The sequence below is a fragment of the Eurypyga helias genome, unplaced genomic scaffold, assembly GCF_000690775.1.
Source record: "Eurypyga helias isolate BGI_N326 unplaced genomic scaffold, ASM69077v1 scaffold30554, whole genome shotgun sequence".
NCBI classification, from domain to species: Eukaryota; Metazoa; Chordata; class Aves; order Eurypygiformes; family Eurypygidae; genus Eurypyga; species Eurypyga helias.
The window spans coordinates 58470-77048 of NW_010248636.1; the positions used below are offsets into that span (position 1 = coordinate 58470).

At 46.2% G+C, this 18579-nt stretch overlaps 1 protein-coding gene across 1 annotated transcript; it reads right to left on the reverse strand.

Moving 5' to 3' along the window:
* Positions 1–6008: 6008 nt before the first annotated feature.
* Positions 6009–18284, reverse strand: LOC104509257 (serine/threonine-protein kinase SIK2; the record flags this gene model as incomplete). Its single annotated transcript, XM_010151134.1, has 12 exons — positions 6009–9074; positions 9842–10073; positions 10620–10895; positions 11572–11797; positions 12042–12164; positions 12807–12956; positions 13337–13560; positions 14553–14676; positions 14791–14915; positions 15177–15338; positions 15546–15609; positions 18147–18284. Coding segments are annotated over 12 exons (2265 nt in total), but the record flags the coding sequence as incomplete, so codon positions are not given.
* Positions 18285–18579: the final 295 nt, after the last annotated feature.

The following is an 18579-nucleotide window of genomic DNA, read 5'->3' on the forward strand; positions in this document are numbered from 1 at the left end:
CACTCACTCGAGGGATGAGCGCAGCCAGTGACTTGATTGCATTTACAGCGTTAAGCCAGTTATCGAATCCAATTAGTGACTATCGGCTGCTTGTGGGGTCCTGCGCGCAGAGGAATGGACCCACCCTGAGACCAGGAGGACACCCACGGGCTTCAGCAAAACACACTCTGTGCTGAAGAATGACGGGGCAGTGCTGCACCCCACAACCCTCATGTCCACTCCCTCACAGCAGGCTGGAGCTGGGAGAAAGCAGATTAACAGCCGAGAAGGGTCTCTGTGCAGCAAAATTATTCATTACCTTTTGCAGACGAACAGTAAGGCTATGGCAAAACCTGGTAATCCCTGGCAATTTCCCCTTGCTTCCAAGGTCCAGCAGCACATACTACCCTGTAGCCTGGTTGCACCAACACCTCCAACACAGGACCCACACCGTCCCAGTACCTCCCTGCACCAGCAGCATCCATGACGGGTAGCTGGTGGTAGAAGAGACACCAGCATTAAATGCACCAGAGCTGTCCAGAGAGATGCTTCCACCAACAAGGAGGAGACTGAGACTCCTGTTTTCCCCCACAGCTCTGATGTTCATCTTCCCAGGCTGAAACGCAGCTTCTCCTCCCTTCCCTCCGGATAGCACACCTTCCACCATGCGTCGGCCTCCGGCTAAACAGGGCCTCCTCCCAAGCAGCAGCCAGCGTGCAGAAGTGGGCTGAGTGGCCTGGAGTCACCTAGTTCCGTCAGATCTCCTGTTCCTCTCCACTTCTTGCTGGTCTCGTGGGAACACAAGCCGCTGTGTTTTCTTATCCTTTGGATACCTACAACTCATTGTGTCTGTTTGGTGATTTACAGTAGAGATCTGAGTAATTAAGAATTATAGCTACGTTTCTGTGTCAAAGCCATTATGAAGACGTCACTGTAGCCTTTTAAAACCATCTTACCTCAACTAATCCACAGAGAAGGGTTTCCCTACTTGAGGACAAAGACCTACCCCTCCACTCCCATATTTAATTGAATTCAAAGTGGCCAGGTGTCCTTCTGCATAGGGTTAATGACCCCCCTATCCCAGACTTAAGACCAATACCCCAGTTTTTCTCAGACATGCCAATAAAAGGAAAGGAGTGTGGGCCATGTAAATAACTGCCTGATCTGTCCAGCTTTGCATTTAATTTGGTGGCTCTGTGTCCTTGTTCTTGTGCTCACTTTCCACGAACAGAAAGCAAAAATGTTCATGGAAAATTAATTTCAAAGGCATGTGCATAAGTGTTCCTGGAAATCTAATTTTACGTTTTCAGTAAAAGCATCTGGTACTATACAAGGGTTGAGCGGGAAAAAACAGTAAGACACAGCTGACCACTGCACAACTACCTTCACTCAGTCCAGAAAACAGAAAGTGTGAATATATCCCAGGAATTGTAAGAGTAATATTGTTAAGCAAGCAGGAAAAAGGACCTAAAAGCAAATTATTTGCTACCTTTTTTTTTTCCCCCCCCTTTCCTGTGGCATGGGTTTAAAGCTCAATTTTTGCAATATTGCTTGCAGGAGGAGATCTGTTTGGAAATCTTGCAGGTGGCTGGGGATAATGGGTGTGAGAGGCCCTAAATACCTATTGAGTGTGTAGATAAACTCACCAAATGATAATGATGCTACCTTACCAGGCAAAGGGAAAGAAATGATCAGCGAGGATAGGCAAAAAAGCACTTAGCCAGAATTTCCGAAGTCCCTTCCAGCTCTTGACTAAGACATTGTTGTCACAGAATAAACCAAGGACTGGTAAAGAAGCAGTTTACAGGGTAGCAGAAAGGGACTTAAGAGGAGACATAAAAAAGCACCCCAGCATGGTACAGGAAAAGCTCTATCAAAAATAATGAATCTAAATTCACTGCCTCGGTGGATGAAAAAACAAAGGACGAGATTGTCTGGCTCTGGAGGTCTGAGCCTTGATGTGCTGTTAATGCATATCATAAAACAGTGTCGCTGCATTAGCTTTGATTTAGCAGTGCCAGTTTACATCAGCCGAGGAAGCGATCCAGAAATTCAACTCAGCACCTCTGTAAATACAGGGAAGAGGGAAAAGCTGGGTCATGTCTGGAGGACCGCTGGGTTGGCCTGGGTGCTCCTGGGTGCCCTCCCTGCTGCCACTGCTTTGTTACCCACCTGCGAGGTGAAAAAGGGACAGCATGGGGTCTGCGTGGCTCAGCCGCTGACCATGCAGACCCATCCATCCACTCGTGGTGGTCCTGCTGGATTTCATGCCCCGCTCCAGCCCCAGTCCTATGGCTGGCTGCACAGGGAACGAGCTTCGGAAACTCTCCAAAACTCAAGTGTCAGTAGAAGAGATTTTAGGATTACACAATGAATAATATTAGCAGATTGCTGGGACCAGACAGTTTCACTCAAGAGCTCTGAGGGAACTCAGGCTTGAAACTGCTGACCTATTCAGTACAATGCCACAGCAGTTGTTGAAATGGTGAGGTACCACAGGAATGGAAGGTGCAAATGTTACATTCATTTTTAAAATGGGCTTTTAGAGGTCATCCAGAGACCTGTGGGCTAGAAAGCCAGGCAAGGCGAATTGACAGAAAGTATAGCGAAGAGCCAGATAGATAGATATGTATGTGACAGAACGGGAAAGATGAAAGTTTGCAGGGTGAGAGCTCATGCATCACAAACCCATTCGTAATGTGTGACCTGGGCAAGCCGGCATACTCATGAAAGATCCAACTGCAACCAAGCTCAGTGTGATCTCTGAGAACTGAAGGATGGGCTGATGGAATGACACATGAAACTTGCCAGCAGCAAATACAAAGCAAGGAGCACAAGGAACAACAGCCCTAGCCATACAAAGACCGTCAGGGTCTCTAAATCAGCCTCAGTCAGGAAGGAAGCCTCAGAGCCACTGAGTTTGCTGACAGCTCCAGCTCACTGCTCAACAGTCGTCAACGAGGCAAAAAAAGAGCTTTAAGAATTACTAGAGAATGAAGAGAGAATGAAGTGACCACTTGTGGGTCACCCCTGCCTCACACACAGGGTGCAGCTCTGCATACACCGAGGAGGATGTGGAGGAGTCAGTGAAGATGCAGAAGGGATGGCATGGAAAGGTGCAGTGGTTCCCGTGGGCGGGCAGGCCAGCTACAACAATGTTCTTCTGCTTGGTCACCTCTACAGAGAAGGGATGTGGGAGAGGTCCTGTCCACTCTAGAGAAGTGCGGAGGTGTGAAGAGGAGGCATTACCGGTCGTGTCTCCTATCACAAGGGATAGAGAGCTCAAGCCAGTCTATTGGGTTGATCATCTAATATAAAGAAAAGAAAGTAAATCTTTCACACGATGCAAAATTGAATTATGGCACTCGTCATCACAGGATGCTGTGAAGGCCAGAATTATAAAATAATTCCAAAAGGGGTTAGCCAAATTCTTGGAGGCTTAGCCCATCTGCAGCTGTTAAACACAATGACCCAGATGCCAGTCAAAAATTCCCTTAACCACAGTCTGCTGGACTGGTATTACCACAGAAGGATCATGCCCTTACACCCTTTCCCTCAGCTTCTGCTTCTGAAATGAGCCACCTGGTCAGCTGGACCTTCATTTGAGCCACTATCCCTGTGTAAGACATTGCATACGATATAAGATATATACTAAGAAACTATAATGTATTTCAGGTGATGATCAAGTTTGTTCACCTCGCATGAATGCCGTTTGGAAGGCTCCAATATCTGATGCTTTGGGAGAAAGACATTTCTGGCCTAAAAATCTGTCTTGGCATCCTGTACCAAAGACCAGCGCTTTTCTGATCTGCCACAGATGCTCTGCTAAATCCATAAACCATGGCAGTGGATTACCTTTATCATCAATTTAACTGTCACTGCTAAAAGTAGTTAGCAGTCATGAAATAAGCCAGCAGACATATTTGAAGCAATGTTCTCCCAAGGCACATATTTCCTTTTATTAGTTCTTAAATTAATTCTCCTTCATTGCATGAAGCGTGCCTTCGTCTCACTTTTCAGGATGAGTAAAACGGAAGTACGGATCATTTTCTATCTCATGGACCATAATTTGGTGTGCTCAACTGCTCTCCCTTCGGCCGCTTCTCCTTCCCAGCTGACACAGGGCAAGATTATACCATGATGCCTTTCAGGAGGAGGAAGTCCTTCCCTCGCTGAGGAGAGACTGCTGTTCTGGACACAGCGAGGGAGAAGGTGGTAGGTTTGGAGGCGAGTTCTGTGTCTCCGGCCAGAGGAAAGGTTTGGGTGAGAATCCCTCGCTACCATGGCTGCACCCCACTGGCACCAGAGCGCTTGACTTGCTGTCTCCACTCGCCTTGCTCCATGCAAAAACAGCCTGTGTTTTTCATTGCTACCAGTCTAGCATCTCCTGCCAGCTCTAAGCACTTCCTTTAGGAAAAAACAAACAAACAAACAAAAAAACAACCCCACACGAGGTCTGATCATCCACTTCTGGGGCTACGCTAAACTTGCCAGCATCTGCTCCATCTGAAAGAAGGGGAAAAACACCAATCCCAGACTGGGAAAGGAAGGAAAAGGAACTAGGTACCAAGTTGTAATGTCAGAAATGGAGCCAAGAAAAACAGCATCTTGGGAGAGCTGAAAGACAAAAACAAGCGTGGTAAACAAGAGCAGAGACAGTTTTCAGAGGAAAGGCAGAGAGACAGTGACTAAACCACCAAGAGTGAAACAGTGACACACGGAAACAGAGTCCAGAGTCCCAGGGTTCCTTTGTTCTTGTTTTTCCTACCATTTCACAGAAACCATGATGCTGTCAAGATCCCTCTATACCCAAGGGTCAGTGATGTCAGTGAAAGTTGGTGGAGCTGCACTGATTTATGCCCGTTAAGAAGTAACTTTCTGAGATTTTCCAGAATTACTGGTGTTTAAAATAATGCCTTGAGAACCCGGTTGAAAACAGTTGGGATTATTCTTAAACCAGGTCATACTAAAAGCTAGATTAAAAATAATTTAAAATACCTCCACTATTTTTGTAATAGTTGCAAAATTCCTAACTTTGGGTGGGCACATCGAAAACAACCCTAGAAAAACATGTGCATGACACTTTCCTACCAGTTCCAGAGTCATGGCAAATGCACAGAGCTCTACAGATTCTAGCTCAGCGAACAACTCCTTTCGAAAGCAAAATAAGTAAGTATTATCTCTGTTTCCCCCAAGCATTTGTTTAGCTTTTTTGATTTACCTTCCCACCACGTTCCCCTTCCTTCAGAATGTGATAGGTGGACTTGAAAATAAGAACTCCAGGAAGAGGATCTAAATTTTCTCCAAAACACCCACCATTGTTCATTGGGAAGAAAAAATATCCTTTCTTTTGCCAAGCGTTTGCCAGGTTAAAATAGGGATTGCAAATATTTAGGGGTCCCTTTGCAGATGAAACCCGCTCCTCACCCTCATTCTAACTGCAGGTGCAAACCACAGAGCCTCCCGTCGCCCGTGTGCCGTGCAGACGACTGCCCAGGGCCCTGCACATTCCCCCAAGTCCCAAAGGGAACACAGCACCAGCAAAGTAAAACTGGGGAAGAGAACGAGGACGGGCCTGTACCTTTCTGGCATTTCTTCTCATTCTCGAATTCTATTTGACAGGAGAAAAGCCACCACGTCTGGAATCTCTCCCTCTCTCTTCCCCTTTGCACTTTTCCCACTACTGCCTTAATCCAGCTGGCCCCTCGTTCGGATCGAGGTGACACAGATGGAGCGCTCGCCTCGTAGCGGCTGAACCCCGCTCGACCATTTTCACTCCATAGACCTCTCTTACTGTCTCATTTTATAACCCGATTACTAAAGACTGGGGTTAGATTCAGACGGATTGCCTACCGGCAAAAGGCTCAATATCCCATTACCAGATTTGCGAGCCCGCCGTCCCTCTTCATTTAGCGCGTAATAGAAAGTGTCAGTAACGGACTTGGGCTTTAAAATGAGCTTTAACTATGCAGGTCATATGCGTGCGGCAGGAGAAAACGCTCCAGAGAAATCACAAGCAGGACAACAACTTTTAAAACATTTTTTATTTAAATATTAAATAAAACACATCAACTAATCATTTCGGTGTACACCTCTCGTTTTAACATAAGAAATAAAATGATTGTTCAGTCATGATAAAAAATAAACTATACATCTCAATTAAACCAATCACATAGTGTCCTTAAATACCCTATTGCATTGCAGTCTGCAGAACAGCACTGTCGAGATATCTACAAAAAAAACCCAAACATATTAAAATGACCTCTTTCTGCTCCAGCAATAATTCCAAAGAGGTTCTACAGCAATCGGAAAACAAACAAACAAACAAACAAACAGAAAATACTATGAAAGTAAAGTGCTCGTCATTGCTCAGGACAGGAAACAGAAGAATCTGTGGCCTTTTGATCCATGGCGTTAAACCAAACGAATATTGAAGAGAAAACTGTGTTTTAAGTACGTGTGCCACCCCTTACAAAACTGAAGGCAAAGTTGCTGCTTTGTGATGAGCTGGCTGCTTCTTGCCCTCCTCTCCAGGCAACCCGTCTTTGGGTTGTTTGGGGTTTTTTTTTGTTTAAGTTTCTTTTTTTATTTTTTTTTTAAACCACTTAAAGTGAGCATGAGACTTTGGTGTTTTCTCTGCTGCAAGGCACCACTCGTTAACAGAAATTCAACCCAAGCAATTTTCTCTCACTTGGAAGCTCCCAGACCATGTAGCAGCAGTGGCAAGCTGGAGACACACCGACACAGACACACAGGACAACACACGGATAAAGAGGTCGTTCACGGAGGGCCACAGGCAGAGCCACGTGACATCTTTGACCCTACTCCCACCAATTAACCTGCTCGATCTTTGGCTTTTTTCTTATTTAAAAAAAACCCAAACAAACGAAAAAAAAGGGGTATCTATATTATTTGCAAATGCGTAATACTGCAGGTTGCACGAAGCCAAGGTAACGTGAAGGCACCCTGTGTCACACGAGGGAGATGGGCCCCTTGAAGCGCTTCGACAGAATGCAGCTACTTCCTGACGTTCGGATGGCAGCTTCCAGCCAAGCCGGCTCGCTGTCTGCTCACCTGCTCCCAAAGTCTGCGCGCCCTACCCTACTCACGGCCGTCCGTAGGAGCGCGGTCTGTCCTCCCCTTCGCTCCCCAGCACAACTGCTGCTGATACCAGCAGGAGTCGTGCTCCGCCTTGGGAGGGGAGCGGGGTTTATACCAGAAACACAATATAAGCCTATTACAAAAAACAAAAAACAACTAGTGTTACATAGTTTTCTGCTTCCTATCTATATACATATACAGTATTAAAAACCATACGAAAAAACACCTATCTAATCCAAAACCTCATTTTGCTAATATGCCAAAAAACCAAACCAACCGAAAACAAACACCCAAAGATTGTGCTGTTTTACTCGCTTTTAATACAGTTTTGTTCAGAAATAGCTGTACTCCGTTAGAGTAGAATTCTGCCCTAGCCTATTCCTTTTGTCTTCTGTCAGTATATAATTATAACCTCAATATTGCACATTTCCCCAAGAGTCAGTTCTGTTTGGACCCTGATAATGAAATGCATATAAATGTAATTAGCAGCGGAAATAACAATGTGCAGACCTAAGAAACACCCCTCAGGCAACTTCGCAGGCAACCTCCCAGAGGGCTTTTTAAAAAAAAAAAGCAGAAAACCCTTCCCATCACCCCACCTGGACCAACGCTTCCCTCCTCAGTGCCTCTGCAAGAACGTGAAAAAACTCAGCGTTTTTAAAAGAAACCCAACGGATTCCTAAAGGTCATTCAGACCGACCAAATCGGTGACCCGCCTGCCCCCAAACAAGCATCCCTGTAGAAGACCAGGCATCGTGCAATTAGAGCCCGGTATCAAGGGATACGTTTTCTATAGGTGACTTGCTTCTGTGCTCATTAGAAGGGGGCAGGGGTGTGTGTGTGTGTGTTAAGCTTTTCCAGCTGATGTATCAAGCCGGAATTTCACAGTTTTCATTTAAAATATACGTATCTAGGAGGTGCAGAATGGGGATGTTGGTTCCTTTAAATAAAACGGGTGTTAACAGGAGGGGGGAGAAAAAAAAACCCACCCCAACAAACCAACAAATGGCAATGCTTCCATTTTTGTCTTCTATGAATACATAATGCTGCATGCCACTGGTTTTGTTTATTTTCTTTAAAAGAGGTAATCATCTTCACAAACCCATAAATGAATATTGTGAAAAAGGGAGGCTCTGGTCCCTTCTTTGAAAGGCCTCTCCCTGCTGTGTCACCATGACTGACGGCTGCTAACCTTGCATAACAGCGGAGCTGTATTGGTCTGACTTGAGTACAGTACCGAAGAGTTCTTCCCCAACCACATCCCTCCCTGCCCCCTCAAATGCCCCACCCATCTTCCCCATCATTATTTTTCCTTTAAAAAAATTCAGTTTCTATTCGTATTTGTTCAGTGCAAGAATAGTAGAAGCAAAAAAGACATACATATTGCTTGTTTCAGTTCTACAAAGTCGCTAGGTTTCCGAGCCAGGCAGCCTCTTCACATACTTCGAAATTTATTGCTTCTGGGAGTCACTCGTCCACGCGACACCAGCCGGCCACGGACCCACACACGCCACGGAACAGCGGTGAAAGTTCTTCACGACGAGAGCAGCGCAAGCCACGGCAGCCGGCGCTCTTATTTCACCAGGACGAACTTCCCTAGCTGGTTGGAAGTCAGGTCCTCCATCTCACAGTCCCCGTGCTGCAGAGCGACGGCGTCATAGCTTGGAGACTGCGCAGAGAAACCCAGCGGCTGCGGGAAGGTGGTGCCCGCCGGAGAGACGCTGCCGCTGATGTACAGGTGCGTGGCTAGAAGTTGAGCCGCCGAAGACACCGGTGACACGCTGATGCCAAAGAAATGAGGTTGGAGCAGTTGGCTGTTGCCAGCAAAGGCCAGCTCAAAGGAGTTCTCTCGTTGCAGCTCTGACAGCAGAAGAGAATTGGATGCTTTGCAGGTACCTACGCTATCAGAGGGGGGAGCGCCATGTGTTGCAGACGTCTGAGAAGTCTGGGGACAAGCTGTCTGGAGTAGCTGGTGATGCTGGAGCTGGAGCATTCTGAAGAAAACCCAAAGATGGAAGAGGTTAGCCCACGTTCCTCCTTCCTGGCCCCCACCCCTGACCATAATTTCCCCTTTGCTTCCTTCTCCCTCTCAAACCTCTCCTTACCCTGCCAGTAAAATTAAAGCAAGTTATTCATGCCAGGTCAACGTGCTTTCACTCGGCTTTTGCTCACGTTGGAGAGGGTGATTATCACCAGAAAGTTCTGTAGTCACCATTTGCCCTGCTAATAATAGATGTGCTAGAGACAACGTGCGCAGATAAACCGGAAACTCAATTTTCCAATCTTGCTTCTACGGGAATGAAGAGGTGCCACCACACACGACATTTGAGGCCACTGGAACCATGCCTCCTTTGTGGGCTGTAACTTTTCCAAATTACAAGGTCCTGCTTCCTTGCCATGGGAAAATTACAGGAGGAGACAGAGGAGGAAAGAAATCATTCCCAAAACTAACAAACTAAAACACAGCTTGCAGTGGGGAGAAGCAATGCTTCCCTCCACACTACCAAACTGCTTCTCAGTTCAGCAACCACCAAATACTTGGACACTGAGATTCTTAAGGGGAAACTGCACGCCCTGTGTGACGTACGCCAGCGAAGGAAGCCCAGCCGTTCACCTGCTGCCACATAGCACAGGCAGAGGACAGGAATCCCCCGTGACTAAAGTCCCCAACATCTTTTGCTGTGTTTACTCCTCCTGGCTTGCCCCTAATGAAAGCAACCTTGGTGAAAACAGCAGAGCTCCCCCCAAGCCAGCTTCTCACCTCTGCTGCTGGAGCACCTCCTCCAGCAGGCTTCTGCCTTCCCTGCTGCTCCCACCGCTGCTGTACACGCAGGTGTTGGGCTGCGTGTGCTGGAAAGGGCTCATGGCACTCCTTGCTGCCCGAGATGAGGAGGACTGACACACCTGCCGAGCAAAGCCTTTGATTTTATTCAAGCCGAGAAACCCCTTGGCTCGAGCGTTCTTCCGCAGCTGCTGCCTAAAAGCCTTCAAGCCTGTGGGACACGAGGAAAAGAAACGCACTTTAATCCTGCTTAGCGTTTGCCGAGGAGCCTACTTCACAGATCAGCCCTTCTGGGCAGCCGCCTTCATCTGCGCGAGAGCCACACCAGAAGGGGCCATGACTCTTCGGTTCTGGCCGGTGACGGCCAGAGCAAAATCCACATAACGCAGCGGGGCTTGGCACAGCGGCACCCCCATGTACGTGGACACATGCGCAGCAAAGGAGAAACCTGGCAAAAATCGCGGTGCTGTGCACTCTGGATTTTAGGGGGAAGGCGGGGCCTGCCATCCCACTCACAGCAGAATTATCTTCCTGGGCAGGCTGAATCAGGATCTGAGAACCTCTCAGCCAGGCATCTTCCTCAGGGCACCCTCCCCTCCCTCCCTCCCTCAGGGGCTGTGAATATGAGGCAGAATATCCAGGTGGCTGCTCTCGGTGTAACACTGACATGGGCAAGCAAGCACCCGGGCACGCTACCCTTCACTAGCGGCAGTCGGAAGGGCGCAATTCCCCAGCCATACGGCACAGAAGGCATTACCTTGAGTTAATGAGGTATCAGATGCTCGCCTTCCTTCTTGGAAGCTGACAGGCAGGAGAGAAGCACCTCCCATGCAGCCCTGGGCTTGTAACACTGGAGCGTCAGACTGGGAAGCTAGGAAGGGTGATGTCATCCTAGCTGTGGCTGGGCTCCCCGTCATTACCTGACCTGCCAAACAGCTGCTCAGGGCCACTGAGCTGTCATTTGAAGATGAAGTAAGGCAGCTGTCTGAACTAGTTCCCTCCGTGGGGCTTGCAGAAGAGGAAATGACTATACCTACGGAAGGGAAGGAAGGAGAGAAAGAGCATTCCCAGGATGAGTACGGGAAGGAACAAACATGACATCAGAGCCTTCTGCCCACCTACACTGGCACTAATAAGCAGCTGTGAGCTGGAGAGGTGTCCAGCAACTCCTGTTGTTGCAGGGCTTGACTCCAGCAAGGGATCATCAACAAATAACCCGAGTTTGGGCTCCCGCCCAGCCGGCTGAGCTCTGCCCGCATCTCCAACATCACCAGGCTGTGCTGCATCAGGCCTACAGCGCTTCCTTAGCACAACAGCTCTGACACTGGTTTGTGAACAGTTTGGCTTGTTTGTTTAGTTCACGGGGCCCAGATGCGTACCAAATATGGTTAGTGATGACTTTGTTTTGAAATTCAGGTGCCCCCACCTCCCCCGGTACAGCAGCAGAAGCAGGCAGAAAAGGGTTATGTCCTGCCCATGAGAACGCTCCACTCTACAGTGACGCAGATGAAATGCAACGGCACAACATCTTTTTCTTATTCATGGCAAGACAGAACCAGGGAGGGCTGAGTATGGACCTCTTTTCTGGGCTTTCCTATGCTAGTCAAAGTAAAATCAGCACATAGTCCTCAGATATTTGTCCACTATGGCACTCCTCTGTACTTTTCCTCTAACTACGGACATCCTTCACTTCTCCCAGACTTACTTACATGGAGGGGCATGCTGATAGAAATGAGTGGTCACTTCAGCCAGCGTGTGCCTCCGGCTGGTGTTGCTAGGGATGCGGATGGGGTGGTCATACGCCTTAATTTCATCTTCCAGCTCCTTCTCTTGCCTTACTTCTTCACTAATGGTGGTCTCCAGCAGGCTGTTGGGGGAGATGGAGCGGTTCCGGAAGAGCCCGTTGAAGTTGGGATCCACAGGAAAGAACATAGGCTGCAAAACATGTCAGATGACAGGCTGAAGGGTGTTTCAGCTCTTTGTGCACCACCTTTTAATACTTTGCACAGCCTTGCGGCATGTCTTCAGTAGGCGTACTGCTTTAGAGCCTACTAGGACACTTTGCCCAGATGCCAAACAAAAGACTGGAGGGAGAGAACAGTCAGAACCCCCGCTGTTTTGGATTGGCAGAATAATGGAAAAAAGAAAAGTAACACACAGTTTAGCTGAGAACACCAACCTGTAATGGGTTGCTCATGTCACAGTCCATTTCTGCCTGCAAGGATGGCTGAATCAGGCTCTGAGGTTGCTGGTAAAGCAGAGATGATCGCAGGGTTTCACTTGTGAGACTGTCCTGAGGCATCTGGAGGGAGAGAGCGATGCACAGAAGCCATCACATACACCGGAGTTCCACAAGACTTGTCAGATACTGGAGGCTCAAGGAATTTCAGAGCCACCTTCCGTGCAAGCTTTCTCCACGTACTTTCTATGAAAATCAACAAAAGCTAGTCTTTCAGTGCCAACACAAACACAACTCTTTTGCCTAAGTTAGGCAATTTAACTGGAAGTACAGTCTGAAAAGGCACCCAGAGCACACTTTAAAGGGGGTGGAGGCGAGGAAAAGAATGTCAGAAAAACACACACGTCGACTCATGGAGTACTTCTCAGGACCCTACTGGGTATGTTACACAGAAGTCTAACCGGTCCATGCCTAAGAGGGCAAGTTTCCATGAGAAAACTCATCTTCTGGCTCATTATTGACCTGCACTGGAGGCAGACTACTCTTTGGACCATGACCCACAGTCAACTCTTAGGCAACTGGTCATTAGTTTTCAATTAGCCTCTCGCTGAAGAACAGCGGGCTGCATCCTGGCGGATGGCACCAATAGCAGAACTGGTTTACAGAAGCTTGAGAGTTACCGTCTTAGAGTTTCTCCCATAGCAAGGGGCAGAAAAAGAGGGAGCCAACGGACACACCTTCCCAGCAAGTAATGCCCCTCCTTACCTCAACATTGCTGATCTCGGAGCTCCTCGGCCTCTGCTGACGGCCAGTTGCTGGACGACTCGACAGCTGGCTGCTTCGATACTCCTTGAGGCGCTCCAAGAGCAGGTAATAAATTGCAGCAAAATGGTTGTAGCTGCTGTTTTGCAGAGACTAGAAGACATTGAAAGGACCCTTGAGTTACAGGTAATTTGGGATATAAGCAGCCAAAACTCAACACTAAGGCCTCATAATAGTGTACCCAAAAAAATAAGTAAAACTCATAGGATCACAGAATCACAGAATGGTTTGGGGTGGAAGGGACCTCAAAGATCATCTAGTTCCAACTCCCCTGCCATGGGCAGGGACACCTTCCACTAGGCCAGGTTGCTCAAAGCCACATCCAGCCTGGCCTTGAAATCCAGAAGGGCAGTGAAGATTTTACTACACTGTGACACTGGATCAAGGCTAATCACCGCATGATGTATATATGACTGCACCACTGGCATTCTGGTAGTCACTGGAGAGGTATCTAAGGGGCACGCACTTCTCACCTCAACGGTTCTCTGCCTGTCGATGCCAAGAGTCTGCATGATTCCAAGGACCTGCTCATTGTAGTCACCCAGGTTGGAGTTGTAGTTTTGCATGGAGAAGGACAAAGACTGCTGCTGCTGAAGGGACGGGTCAGCTTGCATCCACTTGTGCTGCTTTATCTGGGAAATGGTTATTCGCTTGGTTGGGTCCACAACCAACATCCGTCGGATTAGTGTTTCACAGTCTGGACGAAAGAGACAAACTCATGAGCAAGGGGTAAAAACAACAGCCCAGCCCCAGGTCACTGTTAAGAAACATTCCCAGCAAGAGTGTATGATGTCTATGAACACGGGAACTAAAGGTTTCTGAGCTGCTGACGCCTTGTCTGACTACCAGATATTCCAATCAGTGCAAGAGATGTCCACGTACATGTCACAGAAGCAACACGTCACTACAGGAAACGAAGCTGTACTGGATACCGGAAAGTTTCAGGAGGCCTTGCACCTTGTGGGAGAGCTACTTCTGAGCGGTGCAGGTTTAATGATGCTACAACCACTTAGAATAGGTCAGCATTCGGTACAGAAACCTGTCACATACAACTTCCTGGTCCATATATACTGCTTATTTGTTTATAAGCAGGGAATCAAAGCCGTCTGTGCTATAACTGATAAAGGCCAGACTTCAAAGGACACTATTCCCTTGAAGAAAGAGGCACATTCACTTGTTTTCGAATCCAAATGAGAGAGAGGTGATAACACTCTTCATTTCCTTTTGCTCACCAGTGCTGGAGTGCTCAACAAACAGTGACCTCCCCCTACTATTTCTGCCCTCCTTGACAGCATAGCCCCAGTGAAATATACCCCTTCTGCACAGTTTGAATATTTTAACCGTGCCCATCTCAGGACTGCAGGCTAGTCTCATTAACAGCCTGTTTTCTCTTTTTTGTGAGTGACTATTAGGGTTAGGGTGTCAAGTATTTTTGTAATCCATACAGATACTCTAAGAAAGGCAACGACAGCCTTTTAGATGCCCCATAAAGCAGAACCCAGAAGAGAAAACGTGTGCAACCAGCCCCGCAACTACAAGCGCTGCCCTACAGAAGTTACTGGATACATAAAGACAATGTGATCATCAGCTGCAAAACCAGACCCATCTGTCATTGCCCCAGGAGGGAACAGGACAGCTATTCTTTTATTTGTAGCCCCTTTTCTAACAAGAAGGATCTGAAAAAAGCACCTTCGGACATGAAGTAAGGGATGCGGAACCGCCCCTCCAGCACTCTTTGCCTCAGAGTTGGTAAATTGGGTCCATCGAAAGGCAGAGAACCACAGACGAGGACATAGAGCACCACCCCAAGGCTCTGTCAACAGAAAAGAGCAAAGCATGTGTGTGACTCCAGTAGAAGCAATGATTTTGAAAGCCTGCAGACCCTCACAAAGTGTGAAATGCGATTTCTAAGGAATATCAAGCTCACCCATATATCAAGGTGAGGACCTTCATATTCTTTGCCTTCGAAAACTTCTGGAGCTGCATAGGGTGGGCTTCCACACCAAGTGGAGAGGGGTTCTCCTGACTTGTAAAAGTTTCCAAAGCCAAAGTCTGAAATGAAAGTAAAGAAGTCTGGGGTAAGACATCACTCAACCGCATACTAATATTTCAGAAGCAGCAGAAAACGGGGAGAAGGCAGCAGATGTATTCTCTGCCTATTCATTTAAGCTAGCCCCTTTTCTCCAGAGAAATATCAGTAACTTTTGGTTTAGGTTCAGTTACCATAAATACATTTTTAGGATCATCCTGGGAGGACTGAATTTGACTACACACCTAACATTGTTTATCAAGCTAGTGTGCCTTTCTTATTACCTGCTAACTTGATATTCATGTTGGCATCCAGCAGGAGGTTCTCCGTTTTGAGATCCCTGTGCACTATGTGGTGGCTGTGACAGTATTCCACCGCTGAAAGAATCTGCCAGAACTTCTTCCGCGCTTCGCTTTCACTCAAGTGCCCATTGGAGGTCAGATGATCTGTGAGACAAAACAAGAGAGGCACAGGGTTTAGGAACACCTGGAGGAAATTTTTCATAATCCTGCAGGTGCTGCACTCGCCGTTTGACAGGTGACAGTGCCAACCCTGCATTTTTAATCAGAATTCATATGTTTCTCAGAGTTGACAACAATAAAGCCATGGTTTTTACGTCTAAAGAAACGTTAGCTCCGGCAGTGAGGACTTACCAAACATCTCTCCATTCTTTGCGAACTCAGTAACAATGTAAAGCATATCCTTTGTCTCCATAACCTGCGAAGACACGAGAGGACATGCTTAAAAAAAAAAAAGCAGATCTCTGTAGTTTCATTCATTTTTCTAAGTATATTCTCAAACACATCAGCTCGATCATTTACGTGCCGCAGCAGCGGGCAGTAAAGGCATCTGATTTTGCACCACGGTGTTCTTTCTGAGCCAACTGGTAATGAGAAAGATAACAAATCAACGCTTATTGCATACGCTATAGAATGGCTCCCCATACCATTGTTCTTCGCACCATTACCGTGCCACCTAATCTCCGTAAGATAATTGATGAGCATTTCAATAATTTCATACACTTCCCTGAGTTCCTTCTTTGTGAAAACATGCATAGACAGTTTTACAATTCAGTTGATATATTTTGAACAGGCAAATACACTTAAAAGTTTCTATAAAGCTGTCTTTGTTTAGGGCTAGCAGGTACTCAGATCAGGAGAGAGAGCTGCTACTTGGACAAATCAGGGAGTAGCATCAAATTCCCTGCTCTCATTTGGTGCTGGCAGGGGACACAGCAAGCCTCCCTTGCAAGTGACAATAGGTTGCTTTTTGTGTAACGGCAGTGCTTGATGCACGTCAACAACTGCCCAGCGTTCACCTGTCAATCTAGCATCGACCTCCCTTGATACTCTTTTTTTTTTTCCTTTGGAGGGAAAAAATATACGAAGAACGAAAAACTAAATAATGAACGAGAAATGCTCAGCATTTTCAAATTCATCTTCAGTTACTATGGCACATCTTTCAAATGCTGCATTTCAAATATTTTAAAATACAACGTTTCCTTGGAATTGACCTCTCAGATGTTTTGTTTTGGAAGCAGAAGGCTCACAACAGGTTAGCAATCAAAAAAAACCATCAATACTACTTCAAAGGCTGTAATTTCCAGGCTCCTAACACATAACCTTTTTGGAAGACTCTTGTCCTCCCCTCACTACAAGTACACACAGACATGAAATGAAAATAAACAAACAGGGAGCAAAGGAAGAGAGGTTCCCAGTTTAAAAAACTGAAGGAAAGTGTTCTGGGAAAGTTGCCAGCTGGATGAAATTAAGACGCTGTGCTGAAACTAAAACAATGATGAAATAATACAAGAACACACACCCTACATCGGTATGTCATCTAATTCCATCCCTGCTCCTCAGTCTCCACCAAACAGGTAAAGCATCAGTTACAACAACAAAGAAAAGAAAACTTTGCTGAAAAGAAATTATGGTCCACCACTGACGTCACCTGCTTCATCAAGTGAAGTGGTTCAACTGGATGGAATTTAACCTGCTTCTCTAAAAGCTTCGAAATGGTATTTTCACCCACATCATTCCACTGAAATGAAATCAACTGAACTGTTAGAATGTCCCTGTACATCCTATACTGCCCTATGGGCAACCGTGACGTCAGATGTTAACACAGAGCAATTTTTGTTATGATGGTTAATACTATAAATATCAAACACTTCGTGTGTGTCAAGGTCTTTAATGCCTTGCCTAAGCACCTGCCTTACTGGCTCTTCAGCCTTACACGTTAATTAAGCTTCTTTTCTTTCTTCTTTTTTTTTTTTTTAAAAGCTAACAAACCCAACGGTAAGATTGCAGCTGTCAATTGTGTTTACTACAGCGCACGGACTTTCAGACCTGCTGCTTCACCCACCTATTCCCCTCTCCCCCCTGCCCTTCTAGACAGGTCCAGACAGACCGTGATACCTCTTCTTAAACTCACATGGCACTATTTAAGATGATTAAAAGGAAACTACACCAGCTGCTAATTAGATTGAATATTTACAATTTGCAGAGCAGTCCTTGCTCACTGGACAGATGTGATCCTGTTTTCTGCACAACACATCCATTTGTTCTTACTGCTAAGAACACCTATCAGCGCAGAATCCTAACAAATCTCAACCCAAATTCATGTCGTGAATTTCTACGAGGGGAAAGATATTTAAAATTCACTTTCAAAACTACACAAACTGGAACAGAACAGTAACCAAACAGGTCATTTTTTTGACATATTCTAAAATAGCAACATTTGCTGGCTTTTTATTTGCTACTTAGGTTAGACTTTTAATTCTTAGATTAGACTTCTTAGATTGATTTGGTTTAATTTCTGTTGATTTTAAATCCCTTCCACTTATGGCAAACTCAAATTTTACGCTTTCTTCTCTGCTATCCTACATGAGTTTACATCTTCCTCTTATCAAAAGCACCTAAGAAGTTCCAGTCCTCTAAACTGGAAAAGCAGAGGCATCAGGAAAGGCAAGTTAATCACAGAAGTTCAGATAATCAGTTCCTTCGATCACAAACAAACTTCACCCTGGTTTTAACTGTAAATTTTACAGTGCATTTTTACAAAAAGCTGTCTAATGCACGAGAATCTTGTTCGAGGAATGAGGAATGACTTTTAGAAAAAACAGTTTGAGTGTTTTTTGAAAAGTATTTCAATACGCATTCTCTCTGCAAACACTTGGTGTAAAATCGTGTGGAAGCGAAGAGCCCAAGCGTGCCCCATCCGCCTGCTGCGCTTCAGAGCTGACCTCTTCTTACCTGATACAGCTTGATAATGTGGGGATGATTCAAAAGCTTCATTATCTGAACTTCTCTATAAATCTTCTCCAGATTGCTTGGGTCTAACCTTGTTTTGTCTATTATTTTTATTGCAACCTGCAGATTTAAAGAAAAAAAAAATAGGAAAACAGATCAACCCCAGGGATCCCAAAAGAGGTACTCTCATCACTCTTCAGATATCTGAAACAAAAAGACACGCATCCCCCCCGCCCCGCGCACGCACACAACTCGCAAAATCCAAGCGAAGTTGCTTTTGAAGTAGGGACTTGCCAAAGCTGATTCTGGTTATTTTTTTTCTGAACTGCACAGAACTCACGACACAGCGCGTTTTCGCTTTTCTTTTCTACGTCAAAGGATTACACGGAAGGTAGCGAACAGAACTGCAGAAATTAACACTGGACGGGATTCGGCA